This window comes from Argentina silus, assembly GCF_951799395.1.
Source record: "Argentina silus genome assembly, chromosome: 19".
NCBI classification, from domain to species: Eukaryota; Metazoa; Chordata; class Actinopteri; order Argentiniformes; family Argentinidae; genus Argentina; species Argentina silus.
The window spans coordinates 15081405-15095516 of record NC_139673.1 but is presented as its reverse complement, the minus strand read 5'-3'; the positions used below and the strand labels follow the sequence as shown (position 1 = coordinate 15095516).

At 45.0% G+C, this 14112-nt stretch overlaps 2 protein-coding genes across 7 annotated transcripts in view; one reads left to right on the top strand and one right to left on the bottom strand.

Moving 5' to 3' along the window:
* Nucleotides 1-2344, top strand: part of kifc3 (kinesin family member C3) — a gene marked incomplete at its 5' end in the record, with an annotated part of 31549 nt that extends 29205 nt beyond the window's left edge. For 4 of the 6 annotated variants that reach the window (XR_014554791.1, XR_014554792.1, XR_014554793.1 and 1 more), the window contains 2 exons: nucleotides 47-268; nucleotides 620-2344. Coding sequence is in view for 2 of the 6 variants with exons in the window: in XM_083691538.1 (XP_083547664.1) it covers nucleotides 47-93; nucleotides 620-628 (56 nt within the window). The remainder of the gene's footprint in view (nucleotides 1-46; nucleotides 269-619) is intronic. The other 2 variants (XM_083691538.1, XM_083691539.1) reach the window with 2 other exon arrangements.
* A 1010-nt stretch (nucleotides 2345-3354) lies between these two features.
* Nucleotides 3355-10695, bottom strand: katnb1 (katanin p80 (WD repeat containing) subunit B 1). The gene is made up of 20 exons (XM_083691604.1): nucleotides 10450-10695; nucleotides 9917-10153; nucleotides 9665-9795; nucleotides 9420-9537; nucleotides 9164-9264; nucleotides 9010-9051; nucleotides 8453-8536; nucleotides 8049-8164; nucleotides 7869-7940; nucleotides 7573-7723; nucleotides 7241-7425; nucleotides 6567-6721; nucleotides 6391-6438; nucleotides 6220-6284; nucleotides 5780-6019; nucleotides 5469-5618; nucleotides 5116-5192; nucleotides 4923-4997; nucleotides 4558-4674; nucleotides 3355-4231 (listed from the first exon to the last, which is right to left on the bottom strand). The coding sequence occupies exons 2-20, from the start codon at nucleotides 9954-9956 to the stop codon at nucleotides 4096-4098; spliced, it is 2103 nt and encodes a 700-aa protein (XP_083547730.1). The 5' UTR covers nucleotides 9957-10153; nucleotides 10450-10695; the 3' UTR covers nucleotides 3355-4095.
* Between the last annotated feature and the right edge of the window lie 3417 nt (nucleotides 10696-14112).

Here is a 14112-nt window from a genome sequence, read left to right as displayed (position 1 = left end):
CCCTCCTCTGTGTCCTGATCCTGTGGTCTAATTGGTTGGTTTACAGATAGACAGGTAGACAGAGCCAGCCCATTGGTGGGGGACGGTGGGCAGGTAGGTGGGGTTTATGCTGATTGGTCGCTTGGCATGGAAAACGCTCAGCATGGCATGGTGCCCAGTGCCCACCCGTGTCACCTGGTCAATGCCCACCCGTCTAACACACCCTGCCTCTAACCTGGACACGTGTGTGTGTGTGTGAGCGCACGTACATGCAAACGTGCGCATACTTGTATGTATGACGGGAAGATGGAAACCTGTGTATGTGTGTGACTACAAGCTTTGTTTGTCTTTCTGCAAAAAAAGTGGTGTGTGGAGTCTGTGTGTGGTGTGTTTGTATCTTTCATGTAACGTGTAACGTGTTCGTTTATGTGTATTGTAAGTGAGGAAACGTGTGTCTGTCTGTGTTTTATGTGTGTGCGGTTGCGTGAATGTGTCATCCAACCCTGTCCTGTCATCTGTGCTGCTCTGGCTGGGTTGGGTTGGGTTGTGGTGGTGAGCCCTTGCTTTGGCGTTCCTAACAAACACACACCGCTCTCCACTTTCCCACATGCTTCACCCTCCTCTCTTCTCCCCTCGACAGGACGATTGAAAATGACTGCCTGAGGACTCCAGTGGATCCATCCGGAACCAACCCGGACACTGACCATTGGACCATCTGAACAGGGAGGGTGTTAACCAGCACCCTGGCCCATCAATAGAGGCGCTGCTTTGGGAACAACCTACCTGCTACCTGCCCCCACCCTCTCCCTCTGCTTATCTCAGCCAATGGGTGAGAGCTGCAGGACAGGGTGATGAGGAACTGACCAATCTGATGGAGGGGACAATGAAATGACCTTTTAGAGCGATAAGAGGGAGAGTGATCTGAACTTTGACCTGTTTTACTGGTCCCCTCGTGCTCCAGAGCAGGACTGGATCTCAATACTATGACATTGACTCATTTCCTTATCTCCTGTCCTTACCTCCTTCCCTACCCCTACTACTGACAGGTGAGGTGATTGGATATGGTTTCCACCATATTCCCAGGACTATGTTTCCACCACAATGCCAGGACTGTTGTACAGCCCCCCTGTCCCTTTTGTGTGTCTTCCATACATGACCTATGACCTTGGGCAACAGGAGAGGAATGAACATGGACCCTTTAAAGGCCTAAACATACCTGTCACCCCTTTACCATTCACCTTGCAACCTGAACTGGTCTCTGTTCTCTCAATGGCCATTGGACACATTTTCCCCTGCCCCTCACCCCACAGACACACCCATTCAGCCCCAGTGCTAACTCCTCCCTCCCTCCCTGCCTAACAACAGTATAGACTCTCCAATCACAGTATTTCTGGGTAAAAATGCACTTTAGACAAGGCTGTTACCTTCTTGATGTTTTCTAACATACAGTAAACAATTCCAGTTATGGATTTATGATGATATGCATATACAGTATAATATCTGTGTGCTTGAAATGTTTTAATCCCTTCTAGTCTCCATGTTCGTTGTATTTTATTTTTATGGGAGTTTCCATCCTGGTCTCCTCACATACATTTTCCCTCATGCAATCAGGGTACTCCACAGATACAGAGCTAGGCTTATTCTGTCCAATAGGATGCGTGCAATAAGAGAGAAGCGTGCAGAGAGATGATCTTCCTGTTTAGACGTAGAGATGTTTTAGATTAGGATTCTCTGAGGCAATACAGCACTGCATGGAAACGCTCCTGTTCCTGTTTGTGTTGTTGTGTTTCTCGTATGAAGCTAATAAAGCTAGACAGGTTTAACCCCTTGCCAGACAGGAAATGGCTTTCCTGCTATGGGACACCACAGCTAGTGGTAGAAGTTGTCACTACTGCACAGATCTAGGGTTAGTCTACCCCTCCAACGTTCTAACCTTAACAATCAGGGTAGAGAACCCAACTCTGATCTTAGATCAGTGTCTATGGGCAACTTCATCTCACTCCCTTTTGGCTGGCCACAATGACAACGGACCTCACAGAACAGCCAATGACAACGAACCTCACAGAACAAACATGTAGCCATGGGAACTGCCGCTGGATTGTGGGTGGAGTGGCCTGTCAACGCTGTAAATGCAACCAATGTAAATAGGAATGCTTAGTAAATGTGATTAACAACTAATCAACAACGTTTCTTTAATGTTAAACTAATGTTCCTTCCTCACAATATCCCCCTCAACATGAGCGAAACGTTGTGTGTTGGTTGTTGATGCTATATCTCTGCTTGCTTGTGTCTGTTGTTGATGTACTGTAGGTTTCTATGCAGTCTTGTTTTTGTACACACTTTTTAATAAACATGCAAAACCAAATGAAATGAAACTGTCTCCTCTTGTGGTCTCTTTATACCGAAAACAGAGGCTAACTCAGAGGGTTGCAAGCTATTCAATGCTGCAGACAGAAAAAACATTGTATCAGTTCTTTTCTCTAGCCCATATGACAGAACACACATGATGCCACAATGTGAATGCCCTGAAACACTGCACTTTCCTGAATGAGCCAGAAGACTCTAGAAATCATTTGTTAAGGGATACTGCCCTCTAGCGTTCACAATGGGTCACAATGCAGCTGAAGACTGGGTCCTGGCCTGGGGCTTTTAGATAATCATCAGAAAGCGGAAAACGTTGATTCATACACAAAACAGACAGCAAACAAACAGCAAAAATGCACCACAAACGTTTCAGCCACAACCTTTTTCAGTGCATGTTGTCGATGGCTGTATGGTTGGATCGAACTTCCAAAGTCTAAACATATGCTTATGTCACCTTACTATTCCTGCTCAAATTCACCGACCGTATCCTCCTCTGATGTTTGTTTAAAGACTTGTGGCTGTCAACCACTATCTTACTATCTATATTCTACTATTTCACTGTGTTGACCTGTGTTCGGATTCTCTAGAATCCTTCCTTTCCTTGTAGCTTTTCACTGACCTCGCTATCAAAACCTTAAGAGGGAGGCCTAGGAAAAGTTACAGGGAAAGGAAAAAAGGTTGCATTTTCTGTGCAATCCACACAGCTGTTCTGTTATATTTCTGTGGCCACTTTCATATTGTGGCACTGCTTACTAATGCAGTGCTGCTCTCTACTGGTGAAACTGTAGATACAGTGCCCTGCACAAAATCTGTTAATCACTTTTGGGTACCCTGGTCAAACCAATATGTACACAAATACCATTAAATAAAATAAAAAATCTCTACTTTAACCTCATAGTAATTGATTTCAAATCCACTTTTGGAGTGCAGAGAAAAAACATTTCTTCACTGTCCCAAAATGCATAGCAATGTATGTAATCACATCTTGGCCGATGTCAGTCACTCTGAAAAAGAAACGATAGAAGCACAGAGCTCCATCTTTCCTTTCAACATTATTTTATTTGAAACATTTCTTTTAGTGTTAACAGTTGAAAACAGTGCATCTATGACAACTTCTCAAGCACAGTGTAGAAAAAGATTCTGAAAACATTTAAATACAAATCTGAACATACACACACATCACAGTGCCTGTCACCTGGACACACACTACCCAAGTCAAGTCTTCTCTGTGAGCCAGGCGTGTGAGTGAATGTGTGTGTGCACCACGTCTGTGAAGGTAGGCTATTCTCTCACTTTGATTGTCTCCCTCTATTGCATACACTCTCTCTCTCACAAACACATCAGATGAGGGACTCAATGGCCCCCCCATACATACACCACACACACACACACACACACACTGTGCAGGAATCATAAGTGCCCAGTGTTTAAATAGGAGAGCTGAGTCCTGGGTCCTGGAGAGACAGCTTCTCAGTAGTGAGGTCTAACGTGGAATCCTTCAGTAGTGTCTGATCTGGGCGCCCTACGCACCAGACACATCCCACACCCAGCCCAGTCTTTGCTTCAGCCCATCCATACACAGTAACAGTCTGTGGTTTATCTCTCCGAGAGCCAGAGCAAGCAGATACACAGTGAGTCAGTTAAGACTCCCAATCCTCAAAACAGCCTGCTTCAAAGGGGGGGGAAGGGGGGGGGGGGGGTCTGACATCAGCCATCTTGGATCTACATGTGTCTCCAGTTGCACGGTCAGTGTCAGTAGTCCAGTGGGGCCATGAGCAGCTGCAGCTCCTTGAAGGTGCTGCCGTGTCGACCCACCTGGTCCGCTTTGTTTTTGACCGCGTTGCTCAGGTTCTTCAGCTGCTTGTAGCAGGCCTTGCACTTCTGGAGTCTGTCCAACACAACGTCGTAGAATCCCAACTCATTATTATTAATTAGAATAATAACTTCATTTTTATAGCAGGCCACAAAGCAGTTGTGTTGGTTGTTGATGCTATATCTCAACTGACAATGGCCTGTCCTTTAGTCTGTCCCAACTAAGAGGTATCCAACTCTAATATGTCTTGGGATGGGAAATACCTCCTCAACTATCAAGAGCTTAAGAGAAGCAGTACCCAACAATATACAGTAATTAAGTCTAGAACGATATGTTTCAGCCTATGAGAGGGTGACGTGTGGTCATGCAGACTGGATGTTGGCTCAGTGAAGAGGACTCACCGTTCTTCTCGTGAGATGTCCACTCCGACAGAGGGGGGCGCTGTGAGTGTTTCTGAGATGAGTGGCCAGAAACGCTTCAGGATCAGCTTCAGAGACGTACAGCCTGTCTGCACATAACTGACCACACAGAGAGAGAAACCAGGTCAGCATGCATATATATATATATATATATATATATATATATATATATATATATATATATATATATATATATATATATATATATATATATATATATATATATATACACACACACACATATATATATATATATATATATATATACACACACACACACACAAATGACATAATGATGACTCAAACTAGACACATCATTCCTGTAACCTGCAACCTCCATCTCTCACCTCTCGTATTTGCTCTGCAGCAGCTCCTCAATCTGGGGCAGGATGGACGTACACAGGTCTAGTTTCCATAGCGACCTGAGGGTGGGAGGGGTGGACAGACAGACAAACAGACAGACAGACAACCAGGGGGTCAAATGGCATGTATTGATAATAACGGTCACTGTGAGGTTATCTGTGTGAGGGGACCACTCACGGTTTCAGGTTGACAATGTTGAGGATGTCAACAACGATGGAGAGATCATTCATGGACACGGCCAGGTCCAGGGAGGTCTAGACAGACAGAGAGAGAGAGAGAGAGAGAGAGAGAGAGAGAGAGAGAGAAAACAAACTAATGACACTTAGTCACGTACTCAGTCACACACAGGCAGCCAATTAAAAACGTCACACATCGTCAGCCAATCGGAAATCAGTCGTAGCCAAAGAGCATCGAGTCAACAATAGCTAGCCAATCAAAGAGTGACTGTTGTGACTGGAGGAGCATGGTCATTGGTTCAGAACTTTATCCTTCAGAGCAACGTTGTGTGAGTGTTTAGTGAGTGACCTTACCTTGACCTCCCCGCAGCCCCACACAGCTCTGACAGTCTCCAGGTTCCTGCGGCGGCTGGTCAGCATCACGCACATGGTGTCATGACCCTTCCTGATCTGAGACAGCGCCTCGTCATCCCCCAGGACGCTGGGCCGGTTGTTACGTGCAGGCTGAGGGGACACACACACACACAGACACACACTTATACCTCTGGTATACACATACTGTACACAGGGTTGGGAGTCAATGCCTCTAGGAATGTGTTTGTGTACGTGTGTATATACTGTTATTCTGTGCGTGTCTCTCTGTGTGTGTGTGTGTGTATACTCACAGGCAGGAAGTCCCCCACGTTGAGCCCTATTGGCTCGTTCCTGGTGGAGAGAATGACGCTGGGATGCGGTTTGGCCTTCGCTATGGCAACGGCTGGTGTGGGGCTGGGGCGGGGGCCAGGGGGGTTGGAGGTTGTTGCCGTGGGGATGGGGATAGGGCGGGGGGCGGAAGAGACAACGGTAGGCTCCACCCTCAAGACAGGAGTGGAGGAGGCCACGGGGGGGTTCTTCAACTGGCCAGGCTGCAGGGGGACACACAGTAACACACACATTACCAAACACACACACACACACACACTTGAACAGGAACATATTACACACCACAAGCAATATTGCACACTGGGATTTATTCTAACACAACCACAAGGACACTCACTCACACACTCCCACTCACATCTGACCGTATTTGACTACGGTAAAGAGACTCACACACAGCACCCACCTGTTGTCTGTCTGCCATGGGAGTCATCACCTCCAGCTGCAGGTTGGGCCTCACCACAAACGTCTCTGAGAGGAGACAGACACAGACATCACAGACACATACACAACATACCGTATAACAATAGTCATGACTGTGTGTGTATGTGTCCTGTCCTGCACGTGGCCCACTCACCGTCCTCCAGTGGAGCAGGGAAGGGCTCGCTCCTTGGGGGGCTGCGGGCTGGGGGGGGGGAGCAGAAGGAAACCTTTAGTATGGAACTCAAGCTGTGATGGGATGAAAACGCTGCTAGCCAACCAAGACACAGAATGGAGGCTGCTTGTAACACAGGTTGTTTTGAGGAGGCGTACATATGGCGCTCTTTGGCTGGAAGATCTCCTTGTAGTCCTCGGCGTTGCGGATCTCGGCGGTGGACTCCTTCTCCTCCCTCTCGTCCTCGCTGCTGGGACTCCTTCTCTCGCCTTCGGGACTGCGCCGGTCCGCCTCTGAGTTCTGCTGCTTCACCCTGATCTCACACACACACACACACACAAGATTTAGACTGGTCAACCATTTGGAACTGGTTTCCCCCCACACCCAGTGGTGTGGTGAACGATCAAGTTAAGTGTGACTATCAAACCAATTGACATACAGGTTGGTATGACGTGAAGATGTTAAGGCTTTGTATAAGGCTGCTTCAGACTGGGTGATGGATCAAAGGGCAGAACACTACAAGAGCTGATGGAAAACTCAGTTCTTGGCTCTGCTGCCTGGTACACCAAGTAAACAATTCCTTAAACACAGAAGTTGTACTTACACTTTCACACACACGCATACACACACAGACACCTTACTTAACCATCTTCTCCTCCAGCCCATCTGCTTCTAAATACGCTGTTCTCATTCTCTTCCTTTTAAATGGTCAATTCTGTTAAGTGCACTTCTTTAATAAAGTTTGATTTGAATATGCTGGGTTTTGGCCAGGAAGTAGAACATGTGGTGTGGTCATTAGGTGATTGCTGTGTGGTGACAGGAGAACCTGTACCTCTGTGTGCTGCATGTTGTCAAAGGACGTTCGTAGTTGCGTCTCAACGTGGATCCTTTCGAGGGGGGCTCTGTGAGCGGCTGGTCGTCCTGGATCAGGCCTTGGATCACCGAGCCAGATTTCTTCACGCGTGTCAGATCGACCACATAGGTGGAGACATTTGTCATGTTGGACGACACGCCAATCTGAGAGAGGGAGGTAAAGAGATGGAGGGACGGAGGAATGGGGGGGACGTTTCTAGCAAAGGATAAAGCGAGCCAAACTGTCATAGGAATGGCTATCATTCCAGAAGAGTATCAGAAGTCTACACAAACACACACATAAACACACACCAGTTGATGGTTGCAGAAGGCTATGTCTGCCACCTTTCCCCAGCCCACGGGCACCACATCGAAGCAGCGGTCAGGCTCCCAGCCATACACACGCAAGGAGTCCCCCGCCCCACTGTACAGACAACAGCCGTCATTGTCAAAGGAGAGACACCTACAGGAGAGAGAGAGAGAGACAGGAGAGAGAGAGAGAGAGAGAGAAAGAGAGAGACAGGAGAGAGCGTTAGTAGCATCTGAAAAGCCAATGCATCCATGGTGTCCAGCCAACCAACCTTGAAGGGAGACAGGACAACACCCACCTGACTGGCCCCGTCTCTCCCTCAGAGGAGCCAATCATCGTGAACTTCTCCAGGTCCCACAGCTTGATGGTCCTATGAATAGACAGACACACACGCACACACACACACACACACGTTGATTGAGATGACGCCAAGTGCATGTCTTTGTGTGTGTGTGTGTGTGTGTGTGTGTGTGCGTACCGGTCTGAGCTGCCTGACGCCAGCAGGTACTCATTGGGGTGGAACTGAACAATGTTGACCGCTCCTGTGTGAGCCGTGAACTCTGTGATCATCTTCCCTGCTGTCAGGTCCCAAAGCTAGGACACACAGTAGGGTTACTGACCAATCACACAGCACCTAGAGAGTCACTGACCAATCACACAGTAGCTAGAGAGTCACTGACCAATCACACAGTAGCTAGAGAGTCACTGACCAATCACATAGTAGCTAGGACACACAGTAGGGTTACTGACCAATCACACAGCAGCTAGAGAGTCACTGACCAATCTAGAGAGTCACTGACCAATCACACAGTAGCTAGAGAGTCACTGACCAATCACACAGTAGCTAGAGAGTTACTGACCAATCACACAGCAGCTGTTTACCTTGATGGTGCTGTCATCACTAGCAGAGGCCAGCCATTTCCCATCTGGACTGAAGGCCAAACCCCTCACGGGCTGAGTGTGACCCTGCAGAAACACACAGACACCAAATTATGGACATTTATATGCACACATACAGACATTCTCCTTCAGCCAGATGGACAGACAGACAGCAGACAGAAAGACAGAAGGTGGGTGTGTGTGTGAACGTTCTCTGCCTCTGTAATCCCTGGGATTAAGTCCTCCTGTCTGTTAGACGCCCACACAGCATTAACCCTGATTAGCGGTGGTACCCCACTCCCACGGCTAACAAGATAACCAGCCACTGACAGGCTACTCTGGCCTTCACTCTCTCAGCTTACCGTCAGACAAGACAGGAGAGGGACAACACTCCCAGCTCTTTTAAAGGGGATCAGGGGACCACTGCAAAACACTGTCCCCATCAGATACCTCTGAAATCACTGTTGTACTGTGCCTCGATACATTTCCAATTCTACCTCTACACAGTTTCAGTTTGATACTGTATGAGTTACATGTACACACAAACAGGTAGTCCTTACCTTGTACATGAACACACATCCCTTTCTCCGCACGTCCCACAACTGAAAAAGACAAACACTGTTTAAGCATAGATTATCACTGAGAAATATACATCAAGTGACAATGATGTAGGACCCTGAACACATATATACACACACACACACACACACACACCTTGATGTTCGTGTCCATGGCGCCTGAGGCCAGGAACTCTCCAAACGGGTTAAATTCCAGACTGCAGATGTTGGCCTTGTGTCCCATCAGAGTACGCAGGACTGGAAATACATCATCGCACAACATTGATTGTAGTAGTCTCCCAAAATCCCAACATTTTACATACTGCTTGCTTACAAATGTAGCCTATAACGTCATGGGAAACAGGTAGGCTTACACACACACACACACAACTAAAGGAGAAGTGCAGTCTCACTCTTTGCAGCCTCCATGTCCCAGACACGCAGTGATCCGGACTGTGAGCCTGCCACCACCTGCTCCTCTGAGCTGTTAAACTGTACACACTCCACTGGGTTATTGTGTCCTGTCAGACTCTGTGTGTGTGTGTGAGAGAGAGAGAGAGAGAGATTTGGTGACAAGGATTCATTCACCAGAACCCACAAGCAGATATTGAACAGCGAGTGCACACACACACACACGAAGAGTATGGGTCATATATACCAAGATGCAGTTGGGTTTGCTGACGGACCAGATGTTGACCTTGCAGTCCTCCCCCCCAGTAGCCAGCACACGGCCAGAGCTCTTCCCCAGCGCCACACAAGACACATTACTGGTATGGGCCACGATCTCCTCTGAAACACACCACAGCACATGTGTGTCATTTACCGTTGTGCATGCAGGGCAGGCAAGTGCCCCTCAATTGGGGCTACAATTGATAGATAGGGAAGAGTGAGTGAGATGACAGATACTCACGTAATCTCCATGATTTCTTGGTGGTATTGGCCACAGCCATGTTAATGTTAATGAGCTCAACACCCAAATGCTAGTCAATAATCACACCAAACTACTGCTGGTGTGTTGAATGTATGGTAAGAACTCCAGTCTCTCTCCAACGACAGAGGGGGAAATGTAGGGAATATACGAAGATGAAACGAAGATGAAGAAACGTCAGCTTCTTCTCCTCCTTTCCCCTGTCAACCTATCCTGCAGCTGACGAGAAATGCGAAAGAGAATTGACTTTGAATGTTGTTGACAGCAAGCTAGCTAACGTTAGCTAGCAAGTAGCCTCCTCGAGACTATTCCATCACTAAGTAATACTGACGAACTCTAAAACAAAAGAGTACTCCATGACTTGCAAGCAAAAATCTATATTTGCTAAGTATCTAGCAACAATGAGAACTGTCTGTAGTCTAAATAGTCATTAGCCAAATTAGCTAGGTATTTAGGTTGAACACTGAAGCCAATTAGCATACATTCTTGCCAGCAAAACAGAACGCAGTTCTTACCTGCATGTGTGTTGATCGGATGATCTCTTTAATTGGATTTGACCGAAAGTAATCATAATCAACGCATTTGATAGAATAACAAGTTTACAATCGCTTGCTGGCTGCTGCTCGATACTAATCTGTCGAAGCTAGCTTGCTTGCTAGCAACTTGTTGTCATGTTTCTGCTCGCGACCCCAGTCCAGACAACTCTCCTGCAGCTTAGCAACTGCGCTCGAGATCTCCTACTTCCGCGAGTCTGGACGAAGGCAATGACAGTTAACGTTGTTTGTCTCAAAGCCGGCGACATGACACACATGCTAACCCATACTAGTACCTTCTTAACAAATTAGGCATCGTTTAACTGGAGGTCGATTAGCCGAGCCCAACGTTATTAATGAACAATACATATTTGTGTTGACCAAATGCGATACTGTCCCATTGACGACTTCATTGAGTGTCAGGTTTTTTTTATATATAAGCCAGTAAAGACCCCGACCCTCCAGTTCTGCCTCCTCCTCTTTTTATACACGAGCGCCAGAACACAACGCATCCCTACATTGAGTTAATTACAACCGTGTGGAATGAAGAAAGGTTAGCAGTCTATTATTACAGGAGAATTAAATGAAATACCACCAGCGTTTCAGATGCATCTCAGCATTTTAACTTGATACAAAACACACTTTCACATTTATTCTGTATGTTGCTTTGTTTCAAACATTGTAAACTTTAAAAAGGGTTTCATTTGAAATACACAAAACAGTGGCAAGATGCTGTACAGAAAGCAATAAGAAGGAGAAGGACAAGTAAATAAACATACAAAGAAAATAAACACACACATTATTGCCTCGACCCCAGAACAGAATCAAAGCCTCAAGTTCTGTGGAATTCTTAGAAAAGAAAATGGATAGTTTGTTTAGAAGAACATTAGAGCTGTTATAAACAAATTCCCAGTCCAATATATGGTAGTTTACGAGGCTAGTTAGCTAGCCAACTGACTGATGTTTTGAAAGAACACAGCTAGGATGTACACTCACCGAGCACTTTTACACCTTATTCAGGAGGTTGTGTAATGATGTATGTTGTATGGGGAATATTTTCTTGGCACACTTTGGGCCCATTAATACCAATCAATCATCGCTTGAATGCCACTTTGTTGCTTGATTGGTTTAAATAGACAAGGGGGCTGGGCTGTATGATGATTGGACGATTTGAAGCCTCTTCCTGTTTCACCACCTGTGACAATTTTGTTGATTATGATAAGTATGACTTCTAAATAATTAGAATGACTTATTTAAAACAATAAAGATAAGCCCACTCTAAATCTTATTTTGTTTCTTTCTGCACTCATGGAATGACAAATGCTTGCATGAGAAAATGTATGCAGGTACAGAAATGACAGAGCGTTGCTTTAAACGTGTGTTTGGGTAACTGGTTTTATGACTAGCATTACATTTATTGATGATATTACTCATCAATAACTTATTCATGCTTACTGTGAGAAAACGTGTTCTTTATTTGAAGGAGAAGACAAACTACTTCTTACTTTTAGCTATTTATTTATATGTCAAAATTCTAGGCTTGTACCAGGACCACTTTTGGCGAAGAAAATCACAGTTAGCAAGCTGTTAATCTGTAACCAACCTTCCAAAAATGGATGCATTCAAACAATCAAACAAAGTATTTACAGTATACAAAATGATTGTGATTGGCTATTTGGTTGGGGAGGAACCATGGTTTAGACTTGGCATCCCTTGTTGTTCACGGGCTGGTCACACCATTCATCCCAGCTGCGGTGTCAGCACCCTGTAAGAGATAAGACACCTACTCTGGTATGTCCTCCCTAGCCTGGTATTATTCCACTATAGCTCTTTGTGTAAGCGTGTGTTGCAACATCTTTCTTGATGACCTGGCTCAACCTCTCCATGTATTAATCCAATTAATACAAGGACTAATGCTTGATTCATCTCATTTATCAACAGGCCATCACATTAGTAAATTTAGCACACTGCAGTAATGTATTTTTATTATAGCAATAATAAACTGTTTTTATTAAAAAATAATTTCTAACATCACCCAATTTTGAAAATGGTCTTCCATGTTGATGTTAAACCAACAAACTGCAATACGTCTATAGGTCAATGCCAGATTTTCATTCTTAAAAATGAAGCTGTATGCCAAGGTGACACGTCACGGTAAACTATAATGAAGAATATATGTCTTATTTCATACAATCAGCCCCAAGAACACAGCATGGATCCTTGTTCCAGTGACAATGGACTAGGATTGATAGCAAAAAACCACTGATGAGGTGGGAGGTTTGTCAGTTCACACAAGAGAAATGGACCCCAGGGTGAGTAATTTTTGGGTCACTTGTCATCTGAATCAGGAATCAGCAATGCCTTGATTCGTGACAAGTGCTGGCCACTTCATGTCACCATATCTGAAGAATTCTTGCTTATACGTAGGCCGAAGGATAGGGCCTACTGGAACAGAACAGGAAATTGGAACAAGGGGGCAGGGGTAGCGTAGAGGCGGTGTGAACTCTAATCGTGAACCTGCACATACACATATCTAGTAGCGATATTCCGATATGCGTGTCGAGGAGTGAAGACATGCGTAGGAACCTCTCCATGAAAACGTTTCTCCAAACTTAAATCAAAGTCTTTTGACTGCTAGAACAAGCCTCATTTTCAGTTTTAAATAATGATAAGCCATAAAAGAGACTGACAATGCCGCCCAAAACTTGCACAAAGCCAGATAAGCACATAGAGGACTCTAACAAGGCTACCAGTAGTAACGTGGGGGACGGTGACAACATTGTGTTTATTAACCCTGAGCCCCCTGAGGATCCTCCAGCTACTAACATTAGCTCCTCTGATGTTGTAGCTAGCTAGCTGTCTGACTTTCTTAGTCAGCTAATTTTCACACCACAAACTCAATTATTAGATCAGCTCAGTTAGCGAATGTTGCTCAACATTTCTCTCTCTGGCTAGCTACCAGAGGATTCGATCCAGCTAGCAAGATATTTAACAATGCTAACAATTCTTGTTCAAACACACTTGCTCCTTCACCTCAAATTTTCCAAATGCCAGTTGTTTTGCGGTTACAGCTCATGAAGTATACTTTGTCACTATCTCACCTTCTGTCATTTTAACAGTTTGTTCTTAACAGTTTTGCCCCGGGTTCCACTCAGGATGCTGCCCTTACACAGCTCTTCTCTATGAACTCATACGCAGACATGATTTATACATTTATATGTGACACCTCTGTTCATAATAGCTGTGCTGTGTTTTCCCAAATTACAAGTTTGAGCTGTAGCCTACTGTATACCTATATTTACCGCATTTCTAACAGTGGAGAGGTGCAGATTCGACAGTTTTAACGCTAAAGTGTTGTATTGAAATGACTGGATACTTACACAAAGCATGCTTTTATTTAAAACTTTGGAAATATGTTTGTCACTGCTTTTGTTTTTATTCACACATTGTGACATTTGTTTGCGAATGTAAGAGCATCTATTCACACATCTTTTGCATATATACAAATCATTTAACATTTATTAAAATAATGGTTTACGAATACAAGAGGTGTTTGTGTGTGGATAGAAAATTATATTTGTGCTTTGTGTTTTTTGCTCACGTGATTTGTATGTATTTACAATAATGACATTAACCTATCCATAA